Source organism: Salvelinus namaycush, chromosome 26, assembly GCF_016432855.1.
Source record: "Salvelinus namaycush isolate Seneca chromosome 26, SaNama_1.0, whole genome shotgun sequence".
In the NCBI taxonomy this organism is placed as follows: Eukaryota; Metazoa; Chordata; class Actinopteri; order Salmoniformes; family Salmonidae; genus Salvelinus; species Salvelinus namaycush.
The window spans coordinates 3,177,217-3,195,013 of record NC_052332.1 but is presented as its reverse complement, the minus strand read 5'-3'; the positions used below and the strand labels follow the sequence as shown (position 1 = coordinate 3,195,013).

Here is a 17,797-nt window from a genome sequence, read left to right as displayed (position 1 = left end):
ATTTAATTGGTAAACTACACGGTAATGTAAAATTCACTTTTTTTTTGTGATCCAATACGTAATACGTTATCATAATTTGGTTTTAATTCAGAGAGGATAGCAAAAGTATCTAGATCCTCTAAGAGGCCGTGGAGAGATTATATTTGTGGTTTTAAAATAAAACATGAATCATCAGCGTACAATGACACCTTAGTTTTTAAGCCACGGATTTCTAATCCCTTAATATTATTGAGAAACTCCCAAATACAGGTGTGCCAAGCGTCATACCCACGAAGACTCTAGGCTGTAATCGCTGCCAAAGTTGCTTCAACAAAGTACTGAGTAAAGGGTCTGAATACTTATATAAATGTAATTTATCCTTTTTTACATTTTTATAAAATGAGCAAAAATGTCTAAAAACCTGTTTTTGCTTTGTCATTATTGTGTGTAGGTTGATTAAGGAAAAAACTATTTAATCAATTTTAAAATAAGGCTGTAACCTAACAAAAGGTGGAAAAAGTCAAGGGGTCTGAATACTTTCCCAAGGCACTGTACTTATGTATGTATGTATGTATGTATGTATGTATGTATGTATGTATGTATGTATGTATGTATGTATGTATGTATGTATGTATGTATATGTAAATATAAGAGTGTACATGAATACACCCTTATTATTTACGTTTTACACTAAAGAAATCATTAGCTCAAATCCCTTTGTACTTAAGTTATGAAATGACAAAATATAAAAAATATAATCATGTGACTGTACTCTAAAGTGTAACAGATATAATTGATAACCAGTCTTGGTGACGCTAGTTTACCAAGCTAACAGTTACTTCACAATGGAATTAAGCTACACTAAAGCTACCCTTAAGAAAAATAGAATTACTTTGAAAAAGTACTACTTGGTGAAAACGTATGTAAATCTGAAATTACATAGACTACAAATTGCAAGGATAGATCACTTTGGGGTCATATGTTAACCCGTTGTAGAGAGTAGTGAACTATATGTAATTCAACTAGTAATTTCACTAGGTTTTGCAGTAGCTTGGTGGTAGATGAACTATGGTCAAATCTAGGTAGTATTTTCAGTAGTTAATTCGTTTTTTTGCCATAACTACTGGAGCTACACACTACTTAAAACATTTCCAAATTATGTAAACTACAATTTCCTTTCTTTTTCGGCATCCGATCTGCACAATTCTCAGTTTAAACATTAAACATTAAACATTGTGTTTAATAGGCAAAATTACACATTTTGTTAACATATGACCCCAAAGTGAACTGACCTTGCAATTTGTAGTCTATGACAATTTAAATTGACATATGATCATCTTTCATAAAGTAGTTTTGATGTAGTGAACTACATTTTCAAAGTAACTTTAGTTAAGTAAACTATATTTTTCTTAAGGGTAGCTGTATCGTACCTTAACTTCTTCCAGTGTGAAGTAATTGGTAGCTTGGTAAACTATATGTTCAGAGTAGCTTCCACAACACTGATGTTACCATAGTGTGTTCATTTGCCTATGAAAAGTGAGAATTATGCAGGTCTGATACCGAAAAATATATATTTTTTAATTTTTGCTAAACAAGTAGTGTGTAATTCCAGTAGTTTGCTACACCCCTACATGGCAAAAAAAGTAATTAACTACTGAAAATACTACCTCGATTTGAATTTAGTTATACTGCAAATTGTAGTAAAATTACTAGTTGAACTAAATGTAGTTCACTACTCCCCAACACTGTTGAGAACTAGAAATGTTTATGCTTACTGAAGGTCAATTGGGGTTATTCATAAACCATAAAGATAGAGTCGGCGAAATTACATTGCCATGAGCAGCACCACAGATATTGCGATGAGCAAGATACATGACTTCGCTCTCGCACAGTCACACACATTATCTGTGCATGTGCACGAGTTCGCTTCACGCATTCACAACGTGGTAGCCACGGGACCAAAACAGCGCTTCAACACTCTTAGTTGTGGTGGAAATTAACCCACTTTGCTGTTTACTTTCTGCATATACGTCATATCGCTGACTCTACCTGTAACAGCTGAGAAACATGTACTACCTATTTCAAAACATATTTAACAATGTATAGATAGATTGGATAGTCTATTTGTATAGTAAGTTTGATTGGATAGAACTGATCGCCACATGCTCTTCTCATACTCAGGATGTTGACAAGACATATCATATTCAAATGGAAAAATGGCATACGCATATTATTCATAATTATTATTATTATAATATTCTTAAGCTCAGTAGTTACCAGCTTCTTTCTGTTTTGAAAAATAAAAACAGGTGGTACATTTAAACATGCAGTAAAGTTACACGAATAACCCCAAAGCTCTCAAGCAGAATACCACACGTTCATATAAGATATCACTATCTGAAATACCTGGGTGAGAAGTTATAAAAGCTAACAAAAAAGCAGAGTGAGTGTAAAGACCTTAGTCATATCTACTCAGTACAAACACACATTGCAGGAAAGACCACACCCATTATGATGCGACATACCTCTTCTCAAAATGGTTGCAATAAATGACGAGGATTCTCAATTGAACATCTTCCTCTGCTTTTTCTCTTTCTGTCTCTCTGTTAGCAAAAGTACAATCTACAAAAAGATCCCAGTTTTACGCACAAAACTGAGGAGGTCAAAAATCAGCGTTTTGGCTGCATTTTCTACCAGTACGTTTTCAAGGAAGACGAACTTCAGAAAAAAAAGGTATCTTTGAAATCATCTCACAACATATGTCTTTGTCTCTACTTATAATATCCATCATAGATTTTTCAGATCGTATAAGTGGACTGGGGTCACCTTGCAGTCCATCTTTCCCCGTCTTTGTCTGTCCTCCAATGATGCTATAGTTGGGACTGTTCCAAGCATCCTATTTGTTGCCCATGTGCTCAGTCCGGGAATCAAAGAACACTTCCTGCACTGACTAGAAGTGGGAGGATCTAGAGGAGAGGTGGGAGATGGAGTTTGGCCTTTGAACTCAAACCCACCAGGCATCGACAGACATACACCTCACTCCCGACAGGCCGAACAAACAAGAACATAAACAAAAATGGAGGCAATAAAGTTGACAAATTTTCTTGAGTGCAAAAGTGTGGAGCTCCAAGCAAGGGAGTCTTGAGGGGAGGAGAGGGGGTCTGTGCCCCCATATCGCCTCTAGTCGGAGTGTAGTGAGGAGAGGCCTGGGCTTGAGCAGGGCAACGTGCGCTTTGGAACTCATGACGACTCAGTGTTACTGACATCATGGCAATTACTAGTATTCACCTCATCCCTTGAGATGTTGTCGTAACGTGACAGTCTCTCTTTCGCAGTTTGGCAACCCGCACCGTTTCGCCTGCTGCTATGCATCAGCCGCTCTCTGCTCCTCCTCGCCCTTCTCTTTCCCTTTCCCTCCACCAACTCCACCATACTCGATACACGGCCTTCACCCTCTTCCTCCTCTTCGTCCAACAGGATCTCTGTGGATTCCGAGTCCTGCATGCAGAGCTTTTTCGAGTCACAACTATTCTCCTCCTCTTCCCCCTCCTCTGGTTGACTGCCGCTGTCTTTCTCTGTGTCCGTCTCTCTGTCCTCTTCCAGTGTGAGCTCGAACTGGAATTTGGCCCCAGGGAGGTGGCCGCTGCTGTGGTCAGATTTGTTTGGGGTGGGCAAGGGGCTCTGGGGGATGGTGCTCTGGTACCACTCCCTGTTGTCCTCCAGAGTCTCCAGGATGTCCTGGGCGTCAGGGTGCACCAGGTCAGCCCACGTCTCCCACAGTGGGTGGACGATGTAGTCGATGAACCCCACCTGGAGAGAAAATGTGTATCAGCTTGAGTTTGTACTGAAATAAATTGTCAGGTCAGATATTAACTTTCTTTGTGTGTCTGTGTGAGGGCGCTCTTGTGCACATGTTTATATACTATATGTGTATACTGTATTTACCTGGCTCTTCTGTACAGAGGCGTTGTGTTTGTCACACATGGGGCTGATCTCCATGCCTCTCTCCCTCTCCCTGTCCCCCTGGCTGAAGAACTCTTCCATAATGCGGTCGGTCCACTGGCGGTACAGCTGCAGGGGCTTGGTCGGATTACTGAGGTCTGCACAGTGCACTATATTCTGGAGTACCTGGAGAGAGAATTAGAATAGAAAATCCCCTTTATACAAACACACTTCTTAGGGCCAGGGGTTCCGCTAGCGGCAACCCTCGACAACATTCCGCTGAAAAGGCAGCGCGCCAAATTCAAAAATATTTTTTTGAAATATGTAACTTTCACACATTAACAAGTGCAATACACCAAATGAAAGATAAACTTCTTGTTACTCTACCCATCGTGTCCGCTTTCAAAAAAGCTTTAAAGCGAAAGCACAACATATGATTATGTTGGGTCAGAGGCAAGTCACAAAAACACACACAGCCATTTTTCCAGCCAAAGAGAGGAGTCACAAAAAGCAGAAATAAAGATAAAATGAATCACTAACCTTTGATGATCTTCATCAGATGACACTCATAGGACATCATGTTACACAATACATGTATGTTTTGTTCAATAAAGTGCATATTTATATCCAAAAATCTCAGTTTACATTGGCGCGTTACGTTCAGTAATGTTTTGCTTCCAAAACATCCGATGATTTTGCAGAGAGCCACATCAATTTCCAGAAATATTCATAATAAACATTGATAAAAGATCAAAAAAAGTGTTATTCACAGAATTAAAGATAGACTTCTCCTTAATGCAACCGCTGTGTCAGATTTAAAAAAAACTTTACGGAATAAGCACACCATGCAATAATCTGAGTACGGAGCTCAGAGACCAAATCAGCCAAAGAAATATCTGCCATGTTGGAGTCAACATTAGCCAGAAATAGCATTATAAATATTCACTTACCTTTGATGATCTTCATCAGAATGCACTCCCAGGAATCCCAGTTCCACAATAAATGTTTGTTTTGTTCGATAATGTCCATCATTTATGTCCAAATTCCTCCTTGTTGTTCTCGAGTTCAGTACACTTTCCAAAAAGTCCAGCGGAAAGTACGGACAAAAAGTTAAAAAAGTTATATTACAGTCCGTAGAAACATGACAAACTAAGTATTGAATCAATCTTTAGGATGTTTTTAACATAAATCTTCAATAATGTTCCAACCGGAGAATTCCTTTGTCTTCAGAAGTGAGATGGAACAGAGCTCGCTCTCACATGAACGCGCATGGTCAGCGCATGTTCAGCTCATGGTAGACCTTACTCAATCCCCTCTCATTCGGCCCCACTTCACAGTAGAAGCATCAGACAAGGTTCTAAAGACTGTTGACATCTAGTGGAAGCCTTAGGAAGAGCAACATGACCCATATCCCACTGTGTATTCGATAGGCCAAGGGTTAAAAAACTACAACCCTCAGATTTCCCACTTCCTGGTTGGATTTTTCTCAGGGTTTCGCCTGCCATATGAGTTCTGTTATACTCACAGACATCATTCAAACAGTTTTAGAAACTTCAGAGTGTTTTCTATCCAAATCTACTAATAATATGCATATATTAGCAACTGGGACTGAGTAGAAAACAGTTTACTCTGGGCACGCTTTTCATCCAAACGTGAAAATGCTGCCCCCTATCCCAAACAGGTTTTAATAACCATCACATTTCAGTCCTCATATATATAAAACAGCAAAAGAGGTAATGGTTAAAAGATCAACTGCAAACCTCTCGCATTATCAACTGCACATAAAACATTCTGCAGACCCCAAGAGGAAGGGAGAGAGTGAGAGGGTCAGTTAAAGATGTAGTCACAAAATTAACATATGTTCTTAGTTTGACCCCCTGAACCATCCTTAGTTCAAATTCAAGTCCCGGCAGCTTATGCACTCGTTTGACAACCACTGCCTATCTACTTGTATGACTGAATGATGGACAATGCTAGTAAGGGGCTTTTAAATGGCAAATTCAATTTCAGATCCCTCCCAGATGGCTCTCTGGATAAAACCAAAGTAATTTGCATCTACTACAAGGCTGAATTTGTTTATCACCGAAGTACATCAAGTCTTCATTATCATTTAGAAGCGATACACACCGTTGTGTGTAAGCAATACAAGTAATGTTACTAGTAGCAATGGAGGACGTCTATGGCAGGCTTAGCTAGAAGTGTGTGTGCGCCGGAGGCCTATGGACAAGTCGACGAGCAGCAAGCTAGCACAAGCTATAGCCAAGTGGATAGCTACAGTTTGCAGGCCAGTCCACATTGTGGAGTACAAAGGCTTGAGGGACATCATTCAAATCGCATCAAACGACTCAACGTATGAGTTACCGTCGAGAGCCACCGTCGTTACAAGAACACACGAGCTGTATGAAAGCGAGAGGACTACGAAAGCGGAGGAGTTGAAACATGCAACAGCTGTTGCTCTCACGGGAGAGCACTGGACTTTGATGAGTAAGCACAACTAGCTTGGGGTTACTGCGCACCACACTGATGAATTCACACGCTCTGGCCTTATTGAAGACAGAAGAGAGGTACTATGCTGAAAAGTGTGCCGACCATTTCATGGATGTAGCAAAGCAGTCGAACATTGAAAAACAAAGTTACCACACTTTTCACAGACAGTGCACGGAACATAATTGCAGCTGCGAGACATCTGCCTATTGAATACCTGTCCTGCACCGTGCACAGTCTCCAAAGGTCCATCACAATGTCCGTGCATTGGGTTCGACAATGCCTTAGCCAAATGCAGAAAACAATTTGTGCATTTCCAACACAGCCCACCAATCGATGCAGAGCTAGGACAACAGCAAGTTGCAAATGGGTCATTCGCACATGATGTCACAACAAGATGGAATTCCACTCTGAAAATGGTAAAGCATGTCCACAGAAACCAACAACCACTGAGAGATGCTCTGGCCCAAAAGAAAACAAACATCACCATGCCAACCACAGCTGAACTGGAGAAACTGCAGAACCTGGAGGCACTACTGGAGCCCTGCAGGTTATCTTCTTTCTCACACTATTAATGTTAAAATATGATTGTGTGTGTCAGTGGAGGCTCTTCAGACTAGGAAGGGGAGGACCATCCTCCCCAGTGAATTTCATAAAAATGTAAATTGTAAAACATTAAAAAAGTTATTCAATACAAAACCTAGGAGGCTCATCGTTCTCATCCCTTCCCATAGACTTACACAGTAAGAGCACTTGACATGTTCACCCAATCAAAGGATCAAATAATGAATCTAGTACTGAAAGCATAAGCCACAGCTAGCTAGCACTGCAATGTGATGAGTAGTTGACTCAAAGAGAGAGAAAAACAATAGTTGAACAATTTTGAATAAATTAATTTCTTCCAAAATGAAGGAGAAGCAAGAGAGAAAATGTTTGTCATTTCACTTTCAGTTTCACTTATTTAGCAATCAAATGCAGCTAGCTAGTTTAGCCTACTGAATCACGCTGCTCAAACAGAGGGATGCTATGTTAGCTAGCTGGCTATGACTATCCAACACAACACTGGAACTCTTCCAAGTCAAGGTAAGCTTTTGGTATTATAAATTTGTTGCCATCGGGTCCGATGGCGAAACTGCTTACTGACTGTACACTAACATTATTGCATGATTGTAGCTGGTTTACAAACGCGTTAGTTCTATTAGCTATGCTGACTATGATGTTACTTTAGCTAATATGGGGACAATGATGTAGGCTGTGTGTAGCGGTTTGGCTTGGAAAGGTTTTTTCACCTGGTCACAGAGCTGAAGTGTTGTGCATTGAAGTCCACAAGCGAAGGGACAAGGTGAAAGGAGGAGAGCGCATTGAAGGAATACAACGTGGCTACTATGAAAGTGAACTGTGTTTACGTGTGATCAGGGGTGTTGAAACAAATTCGGTTTAAATTATTATTATTTTTTAAATCTGAAAAACGGAAGCAAACGGAACAAAACGGGGATAAACATACCTGAATTTGTCCAATAGAAACACTTGTTTGCAACTGTTGGACTAATGATTACACCCTATATCAGCTAGAAGCAGGAAAGAGTGTGGAAGGCGGTATTCAATGACACTTTCTGTCTCCTCAAATTTGTAATTTCCTGCATAGTGGTGTTGCCTGCTTTGAGCCATCTCATTCAGGTAATGGAGAGCGCAGATGATAACCCTTCCTAGGAAGAGAGGCATGCACAGCAACCTGTTAAAGCAACAGAGTCAGAGCCACCAAAGAAGAAAGCTGCCCTCTTGTTGAGTTCTTCTGAGTGGAGGACTGTCCACTACACTGGTGGTCACATTATGCAGGGGCCCACACAAGACCGGCCTGCATTGCATGAAGGCACCTGGCAACGCCTGCCACATCAGTACCTTGTGAGAGGTTGTTTTCACTCTCTGGACATATGGTACAGAAGAAGAGAGCAGCTTTATCATCTAAAAATGTCAACAGGCGTGTTTGTCTTTGCAACTGGCTCAATAAAAAGAAATAGGAGGACGACTTAAGTGTATGGTCATAGGTTTATGTTCTGTGGAATTCATGACATTGTTGGACAGGTTTATGCTCTTTGTTGTTTGTATCCATAGAGACAGTTATTTTTTCCTTATAGCCAACCCTCCAATCAGTAATTGGGAGAACAATCATTTGGAATGGCTGATGCTTAGTGTGTGTGTGTGTGTGAACTTCAAGAAAATGTATGAGGGAGTAGGCATACTGGGAGCATTAGTAAGTTCCAGGACTTTTGTAATGCTTATTTTGTTCATGGTGAATATGCCAATAAAAACATTCTGATACAGAATGTCCCTAAATACCTATAATGCATTTTTTTAAATGGAAAAATATTCATTGAGCAAATTTAAGCAAATACTTTTTTTTACGATTAACTACAGAATTTTAGGCGATTAACCGGGATTAATGATTTTAATCGTTTGACAGCCCTAGTATTTTACAGTCAATATACAACCTAACCACGACATTACAAAATACGTAATTTCGACCAGTTTTGCCTGCAGGGTGACGATATGTGAAGTAGCAGCCAACCTGTATCCTGTCATTGTAGTTATCTAGTAGTAGAACTCCAGAGCTGGTGAGTTTCTTGGTCTCCACCATGGTCTTCAGGTCCGCCAGAAGATTCATGTGCTTGGACATGTCAGTAGCTAGTACCTACGGGGACAAACAACAACATGTTGTCACGCCCTGGCCTTAGTATTCTTTGTTTTCTTTATTATTTTAGTTAGGTCAGGGTGTGACATGGGGAATGTTTGTGTTTTGTCTCGTTTTTGGTGGTTAGATGGAAAAGGGGGGTGTTGGGTTTAGTTTATGGGTTTGTGTTGAGTGAATGTTTCTAGGTATGTCTATGGTTGAGTGAATGTTCTAGGTATGTCTATGGTTGCCTGAGTGGTTCCCAATTAGAGACAGATGTATTTCATTTGTCTCTGATTGGGAGCCATATTTTAGGCGGCCATAGGCATCATGTTTTTGTCGGGTCATTGTCTAGGTCTGTGTCTGTGTCTAGGTTGCATGTTTGCATTTCGTTCGGTTCTAGCTTCACGGTCGTCTATTTGTTGTTTTGGCTTCGTTTGTTTTCTCCTTAATAAAGAGAAGATGTCTTTTTTACATGCTGCGCCTTGGTCCTCTCTCTCTCCCATGGTCAATCGTGACACATGTTGGATTAGTTCAATTGGGTGCTAAACTGGAACTCACTCACTCAAGCAGTCACTCACTTTCATTTGACAAATATTTTGCAATGTTCATATCTGTATCACTCACTCATTAATTAATTCATCCCTTTACTAGCTAGGTTCCTCCACCCAACCACCCACTCACTATGTCTATGACCATTTTCCTGAGCGACTGACGTTGTTTCTTGGTCAGGTTCTGAAAGATGTCACAGTTGTCTTCCTGCAGCAGCTTGAAGCCTACGGCCAGGTGGTGGTTCTCCAGGACTGACGAGTCATTGTACATGAGGGCCAGCTCTGAGTCTGGAGGGAAAACACACAGATAAAAGCACATGGTTAGAAAGCAGCTTTTCCGACATCATTTTGAATATTAGAGTAACATACTTCAGGGTAATATTCATTAGGTATTTCCAGAGAAGCACGTCATTTTTTTGCGAGTGTGTGTGTCTGTAGATTTGATTTGGTATGTCACTGTCTCTCTTTGCCACACACATGCACGTTGCATATTGAATAAAGTGAATCAAGTAGCCAAAGAAACATATTGGGACACTTTAACTACACGTGCACGCACAAGCGCAGACACAACACACAATGCCTACTACTCTGAGTAATCCCTACCTCATTTGACAGAGACAAGTCAAATATATATCTCTATCTATTGCACATACGCAGGCGCGCAGTCACACACACAATCACACACACAGGCACGTACACGCACACGCGCGCGTTCACGCAAGCACACATGGACGCACGCACGCACATACGGATTCCAAAGGATGGGTCCAAATAATTTGTTGCCATGGTGGCTAGGCTAACACATGTTATGTCATATCAGGATTGCGTAACTGGTGAGGATCAAAATCAGCTCCCAGTCAATCAGCCTAGAGAACAGACAGTCCAATCCCAACATTGTATAATCTTATACTAAGACAATGAATCCGGTTTCAATATGAATCAATGTACCCTTCATTCTATCTACAATACCATTTGGCTTGAACTTAGTTCATTTGTCTTGCAAGGCAATATTTTCTAGCCTGGTCCCAAATCTGTTTTTGCTGTCTTGACAACTATACGGTCATTGTCACGCTAAAGTTGTTCATGTCAATGTCCATAGGAGATGATTATACAGCACAAACAGATCTGGGACCAGGCTACATATTTTGCCCATTGGCAGATAATTGTATGTATTTATGAGTACCATGCCACCGTGAGTACCATGACTCTTGGGCTGCTAACCCAGTCAGGGAGTGTCCACCCGACACACTCTCTCTCTCTCTCTCTCTCTCTCTCTCTCTCTCTCTCTCTCTCTCTCTCTCTCTCTCTCTCTCTCTCTCTCTCTCTCTCTCTCTCTCTCTCTCTCTCTCTCGGAATGATAGAAGTCTCTTTGTGTCCTCCACAATTAACTCATATGGAGTTAATTGTTAGTTAACTCATATTTTACACACTATGTGTGTAAAAGAATCACTCAAACACAAGCATTTTGCTACACCCGCAATAACATCTACTAAATATTTGTATGTGAAAAATAAAAATTGATTTGAAGAGAAAAGCTCGTCTTAAAACAGCCATCTACATTAGCACTGCGATAAAAGGCAAAAACGGCATGTCATGTGAGGTCGAATAGCTCATAACTGCAAAACATGGGAAAGACCACTCACTGGTACTGATGAGAAACTGGTTGGAGACCCCCGGGTGGTCTACGTCATGAATAGCACTGGCAAAGATGGCAGCAAGGATTTCCAGGTCTGTGAACACAGCCTGCAAAGACAAGAGGTGGAACAACTATATGAGCACAACAAAACAATGAACACAATCTCACTGTATGAACCTCACTGTTCAATCCATCAAAACCAGGGTCATTCAAAAGGGAAGAAAACAGATTGGAACATACCTGGACTTGTCTAATAAGAAACTATCGTCTTTGTTATCCATTGCAAAATGTTTTAAAACATTTTCTGTTGCCTGCCCTAATGAACACAACTCAGGTTACATTTAAAGCAAGTTTTAAACAAGACAAATATAAAAACAGATATAATTGCTGTGTTAAAAACACATTATTAACAGAACATAAGCCAAAAAGTTAAAAGAGGTGGCCATATTGACCATATCAAATCCTACCAACAAAGTTTCTCCCCATAAAGCAACGGAGATGGTCCATTCCCCTACCTCTAGAACAGGCGTGGACAGAAGCACGTGAGTGGATTGGGTGACATCAGCAGCATGGATGTTATTGTGATAGGCTACATCGCCATGGTAATAGTCTTCTAGAGTCTTCAGGTAAGTTATAAAGGTGTCTAATGGTATTTTGAATGTTTCAAATAAATGTCTTTCCTGAAAATGAGAGAACATGAGACACGGTCAAAACGGATCAAGAATAATGTCAGAATTATGGGTTAACTGACTGCTATTCACACATACTACACCAACACACACACCGACACCGACACACACACCAACACACACACACACACACACAGTAAATTCTTATAAACGTTCATACCTGAAAAATTGTGTACATCATTACTGTTAAAGGCCGGTTCCCCGAAAGCTCGGTGACTTTGAAAAGATTAAGGCCCCATTTATTGATGTCCTCAAGCTCCTGAAATCAGACATCATGGCCCGTTTTAGACACACCATTTTCCTCCAAACATACACTACATGGGCAAAAGAAATTGGATACCTGCTCGTCGAACATCTCATTCCAAAATTATGGGCATTGATATGGAGTTGGTCCCCCCTTTTGCTGCTATAACAGCCTCTGGGAAGGCTTTCCACTAGATGTTGGAACATTGCTGCGGGGACTTGCTTCCATTCAGCCACAATAGCATTAGGCTCGCAGTCAGCGTTCCAATACATCCCAAAGGTGTTCGATGGTGTTGAGTTCAGGGCTCTGTGCAGGCCACTCAAGTCCTTCCACACCGATCTCAACAAACCATTTCTGTATGGACCTTGCTTTGTGCACGGGGGCATTGTCATGCTGAAATAGGAAAGGGCCCCAAACTGTTGCCACAAAGTTGGAAGCACAGAATCATCTAGACTGTCATTGTATGCTGTAGTGTTAATATTTCCCTTCACTGGAACTAAGGGGCCTAGCCCGAAACATGAGCAATAGCCCCAGACCATTATTCCTCCTCCTCCAAACTTTACAGTTGGCACTATGCATTGGGGAAGGTAAGGTTCTCCTGGCATCCGCCAACCCCAGATTCGTCCATCGGACTTCCAGGCGGTGAAGCGTAATTCAGATGGTGAAGCATTTCCACTGTTCCAGAGTCCAATGGAGGCGAGCTTTACACCACTCCAGCCGACGCTTGGCATTGCGCATGGTGATCTTAGGCTTGTGTGCGGCTGCTCAGCCATGGAAACCCATTTCATGAAGCTCCCTACGAACAGTTATTGTACTGATGTTGCTTCCAGAGGCAGTTTGGAACTCGGTAGTGAGTGTTGAAACTGAGGACAGATGATTTTTTACACGCTACGCCCTTCAGCACTCGGCGATCCCGTTCTGTAAGCTTGTGTGGCCTACCACTTTGCGGCTGAACAGTTGTTGCTCGAAGACGTCTCCACTTCACAATAACAGCACTTACAGTTGTCCGGTACAGCTCTAGCAGGGCAGGAATTTGATGAAGTGACTTGTTGGAAAAGTGGCATCGTATGACAGCGCCACGTTGAAAGTCACTGAGCTCTTCAGTATGGGCCGGTCTACTGCCGATGTTTGTCTACGGAGATTGTATGGCTGTGTGCTCGATTTTATACACCTGTCAGCAATGGGTCTGGCTGAAATAGCCGAATCCACTAATTTGAAAGGGTGTCCACATACATTTGCCATCTAGTGTATTATAATAAGAAATTATATACATTAATACACAATTACACATTTTCCATGACAAAAATACATAACCCCGGTATAGTCTGGAATTCAACCAAAACAACATTGTAGGTTTATCCGTACTGCGCTGTACAAAATCACATTCTAAGTAAAGATGTTTCGAGACAATGTCTGTATCACAGTCTAACAACAGACAATTAAGACACAAATAACGCAAAGCCAGTATCATCTTAATAATATAGGGTGTATCTTCAGAGCTACTTCGTTACTTTTCTGGATTGGGTATTCACCACGTAGCATGTTTGGTTGAATCCAGCCCATCTCCCGTATTACCACATGCCCTGTATGCCAATCAGCAATCCACTGTGGCATAACATTATATAGGTGACCCTTTAAGGCATCCTATTACCTGGATCTCAATTTAGTCCATATCACTATATGGGAAATTACAGAAGTGACCCTTTTAGGCATCCAATCACCAGCAACTTGATCGATTTTGGCCTAAATCTGAAGTGGTGATCAGTGCTAGAAGTTTAATAAGCACTAGAACATGGGTTAGCTCTGGTGGTAATCTCTAGCTAGCTACGATGGTGCCCTAAAGTACTATAACAGAACAGTGGGAAAATGACTAGAATAAAAATAGAATGATCGAACAATGAAGAGGCCCGGTTCAGGCTGCACTTCACCTTGGGAAAAGTACAAAAGTCCAGATAAAGGCCCGGCCAAAACTCAAAAGGACATTATGTAGCTAGAGGTTAAAGTGATACACAATTGTGTACTACATCAATCATTTGACATTTAGCAGACACTCTTATCCAGAGCAACTTACAGTAGTGAGTGCAAACATTTCCATACTAGTCCCCCGTGGGAATTGAACCCACAACCCTGGTGTTGCCAGCACCATTCTCTACCAACTGAGCCACACAATATGTTATAAAATGTGTATGATATGTTACAAATTCCAATTTGTACAATATGTTAGGATTTTGTAAGTGCTTAAGATCCCAGACTGCATCTTTAAGTTCCTTCCTCAAGGGCACAACAGTATTTCTTTCCTAAGTTCATAACAGATACAGTGGGGCAAAAAAGTATTTAGTCAGCCACCAATTGTGCAAGTTCTCCCACTTAAAAAGATGAGAGAGGCCTGTAATTTTCATCATAGGTACACTTCAACTATGACAGACAAAATGAGGGAAAAAAATCCAGAAAATCACATTGTAGGATTTTTAATGAATTTATTTGCAAATTATGGTGGAAAATAAGTATTTGGTCAATAACAAAAGTTTATCTCAATACTTTGTTATATACCCTTTGTTGGCAATGACAGAGGTCAAACGTTTTCTGTAAGTCTTCACAAGGTTTTCACACACTGTTGCTGGTATTTTGGCCCATTCCTCCATGCAGATCTCCTCTAGAGCAGTGATGTTTTGGGGCTGTTGCTGGGCAACACGGACTTTCAACTCCCTCCAAAGATTTTCTATGGGGTTGAGATCTGGAGACTGGCTAGGCCACTCCAGGACCTTGAAATGCTTCTTACGAAGCCACTCCTTCGTTGCCCGGGCGGTGTGTTTGGGATCATTGTCATGCTGAAAGACCCAGCCACGTTTCATCTTCAATGCCCTTGCTGATGGAAGGAGGTTTTCACTCAAAATCTCACGATACATGGCCCCATTCATTCTTTCCTTTACACGGATCAGTCGTCCTGGTCCCTTTGCAGAAGAACAGCCCCAAAGCATGATGTTTCCACCCCCATGCTTCACAGTAGGTATGGTGTTCCTTGGATGCAACTCAGCATTCTTTGTCCTCCAAACACGACGAGTTGAGTTTTTACCAAAAAGTTATATTTTGGTTTCATCTGACCATATGACATTCTCCCAATCTTCTTCTGGATCATCCAAATGCTCTCTAGCAAACTTCAGACGGGCCTGGACATGTACTGGCTTAAGCAGGGGGACACGTCTGGCACTGCAGGATTTGAGTCCCTGGCGGCGTAGTGTGTTACTGATGGTAGGCTTTGTTACTTTGGTCCCAGCTCTCTGCAGGTCATTCACTAGGTCCCCCCGTGTGGTTCTGGGATTTTTGCTCACCGTTCTTGTGATCATTTTGACCCCACGGGGTGAGATCTTGCGTGGAGCCCCAGATCGAGGGAGATTATCAGTGGTCTTGTATGTCTTCCATTTCCTAATAATTGCTCCCACAGTTGATTTCTTCAAACCAAGCTGCTTACCTATTGCATATTCAGTCTTCCCAGCCTGGTGCAGGTCTACAATTTTGTTTCTGGTGTCCTTTGACAGCTCTTTGGTCTTGGCCATAGTGGAGTTTGGAGTGTGACTGTTTGAGGTTGTGGACAGGTGTCTTTTATACTGATAACAAGTTCAAACAGGTGCCATTAATACAGGTAACGAGTGGAGGACAGAGGAGCCTCTTAAAGAAGAAGTTACAGGTCTGTGAGAGCCAGAAATCCTGCTTGTTTGTAGGTGACCAAATACTTATTTTCCACCATAATTTGCAAATAAATCCTACAATGTGATTTTCTGGATTTTTTTTCCTCATTTTGTCTGTCATAGTTGAAGTGTACCTATGATGAAAATTACTGGCCTCTCTCATCTTTTTAAGTGGGAGAACTTGCACAATTGGTGGCTGACTAAATACTTTTTTGCCCCACTGTAAATAGTTGACTTTAGTTTGTAAAACAAAAGCGCAACCAAAAGATTGCTCTTATATCTGATTGTTTTATCTACCTATCTATTTTATCTAAAATGTCAATATATTGTCAAAATGCTCCTTCACCGTTGCCAGTTTGTTGTCTGTCCCGGTCTTGACCCCAAAGCGGGGTACATTCGAGTTGGAGAGGCTAGTGCTGTGCTGCAGCTTCTTCACACCACTCATCTGACACATGGGCTTGGCATTCTTCTTGTCCGTCTTCACCTTCTGCATCTGGGGGCATGGCCTCTCCGCGCCATGCTGCTTGTCTGGGGAAGAGTGAAGGAAGGAGGGGATAGATATAGGACGAGAGGAACGAAATACACAAAGTTATTTTTTGTTGTTGCATATTTTATGCTCGTCGGCTGAAGCCTAACTTGAGATCGCACTCTCCAATAATCATGCATTGAGGTCAATTGGGGACTTGATTTACGCACCCTGATCTCAAGTTAGGATTGGTCCTCGTTGACTAAACATACATGGTTACATTTTATCAAACGATATGAATTGTTATAGGGCAATTCCGTAACGGAATTACACTGAGAATGGTATACCAAAAAGTATACCAAACAAAAAACATTGATTTTAAAGTTTAACAAACCATAGTTCTCTACGGACTACTTAACAATTTCACAGATTTTTTTTAAAACTAAAACACATTTACAGGAAGAACTGTGCAGATACAAAGTTGGGTAACAGATTAAAACTGAGGTATATTTTACCATAATTCTGTTACTAAACTTTGCATCTGCATAGTTTTTCTAGTAATATTTTTTTTTTTACTGTGTAAATTGTTGAAAGTAGTCATTGTATGGTTTGTTACACTTTAAAAGCAATGTTTTTTGTTTAACATACAGTTTAAAGTGAAAAATCAGAGTCTCAGTGTAATTCTGTTACCGTGGAATTGCCCAATACCCAAATTATTTGGAGGCTTTTTGGCTATGGGGAGTTTCAGTTTCAGGGGACATTTTTGTGGACTGAGTGATTGAGACTCTTTACTTGACTTTTGGGGACTTGTACTTGTTGTTATAAGTACTGACAACAGAACAGCAAGGTCAGTCAGTCTTACCTAAGAAGGTTCTGGAGATGAACTCAGAGACCTGGTTCCCCGAGCGACTCATCTGAGACAGGTGAGACAGCTCCCTGTTCAACATCCTCTTGAACTGGACACAGAGAGAGGGAAGAGAAAGAAAATGAGATAGAGAGGGGGGGATTACTCCTGTGCATATATGACATTGTGTAGAATATAAAGGGTAAATAATAGCATACTTAGCGTACATACATCATAAAGCATCACAACGATGTCACATTATTTCACTTTTTTACCTCAATGAAAATGACTGCACTGATGAAAACACTTAACAAACCAGTGAAGTAAAAACCCTTCTCTCAAGTTTTTGGAATGACACTGTGAATGAATAGACATTATCCAAAGGCAGCAACCCAAACCTACAAGCTTTAACATAAGCTTAGCTATCTGGGATCTGTTGAAAATATTTTGCTCCGGAAAACGAAAATGAGTGTTTCTTATTGGAATAGGTAGCCTGTCCCTGTTTTAGTCGGTATTTTTCCATTTGGTGCCTAATGAACTTAGCCCTGAAATTGCTTGAATTCTAAATCAGCATCAAGGTCAACATACCGTAGCTTTATGTACCCCCA

At 41.0% G+C, this 17,797-nt stretch overlaps 1 protein-coding gene across 1 annotated transcript in view; it reads right to left on the bottom strand.

Annotated features, from left to right (window-relative positions):
* Positions 1–3,102: 3,102 nt before the first annotated feature.
* The window catches only part of LOC120021519 (cAMP-specific 3',5'-cyclic phosphodiesterase 4D-like), a 75,250-nt gene continuing 60,555 nt past the window's right edge, over positions 3,103–17,797 (bottom strand). Inside the window, exons 6-14 of the mRNA XM_038965309.1 lie at positions 17,208–17,301; positions 16,226–16,407; positions 12,110–12,208; positions 11,776–11,940; positions 11,268–11,367; positions 9,758–9,912; positions 8,972–9,094; positions 3,925–4,107; positions 3,103–3,789 (exon numbers count right to left, since the gene is read on the bottom strand). Coding sequence (XP_038821237.1) covers positions 3,220–3,789; positions 3,925–4,107; positions 8,972–9,094; positions 9,758–9,912; positions 11,268–11,367; positions 11,776–11,940; positions 12,110–12,208; positions 16,226–16,407; positions 17,208–17,301 — 1,671 coding nt within the window. The 3' untranslated portion in view covers positions 3,103–3,219. The remainder of the gene's footprint in view (positions 3,790–3,924; positions 4,108–8,971; positions 9,095–9,757; positions 9,913–11,267; positions 11,368–11,775; positions 11,941–12,109; positions 12,209–16,225; positions 16,408–17,207; positions 17,302–17,797) is intronic.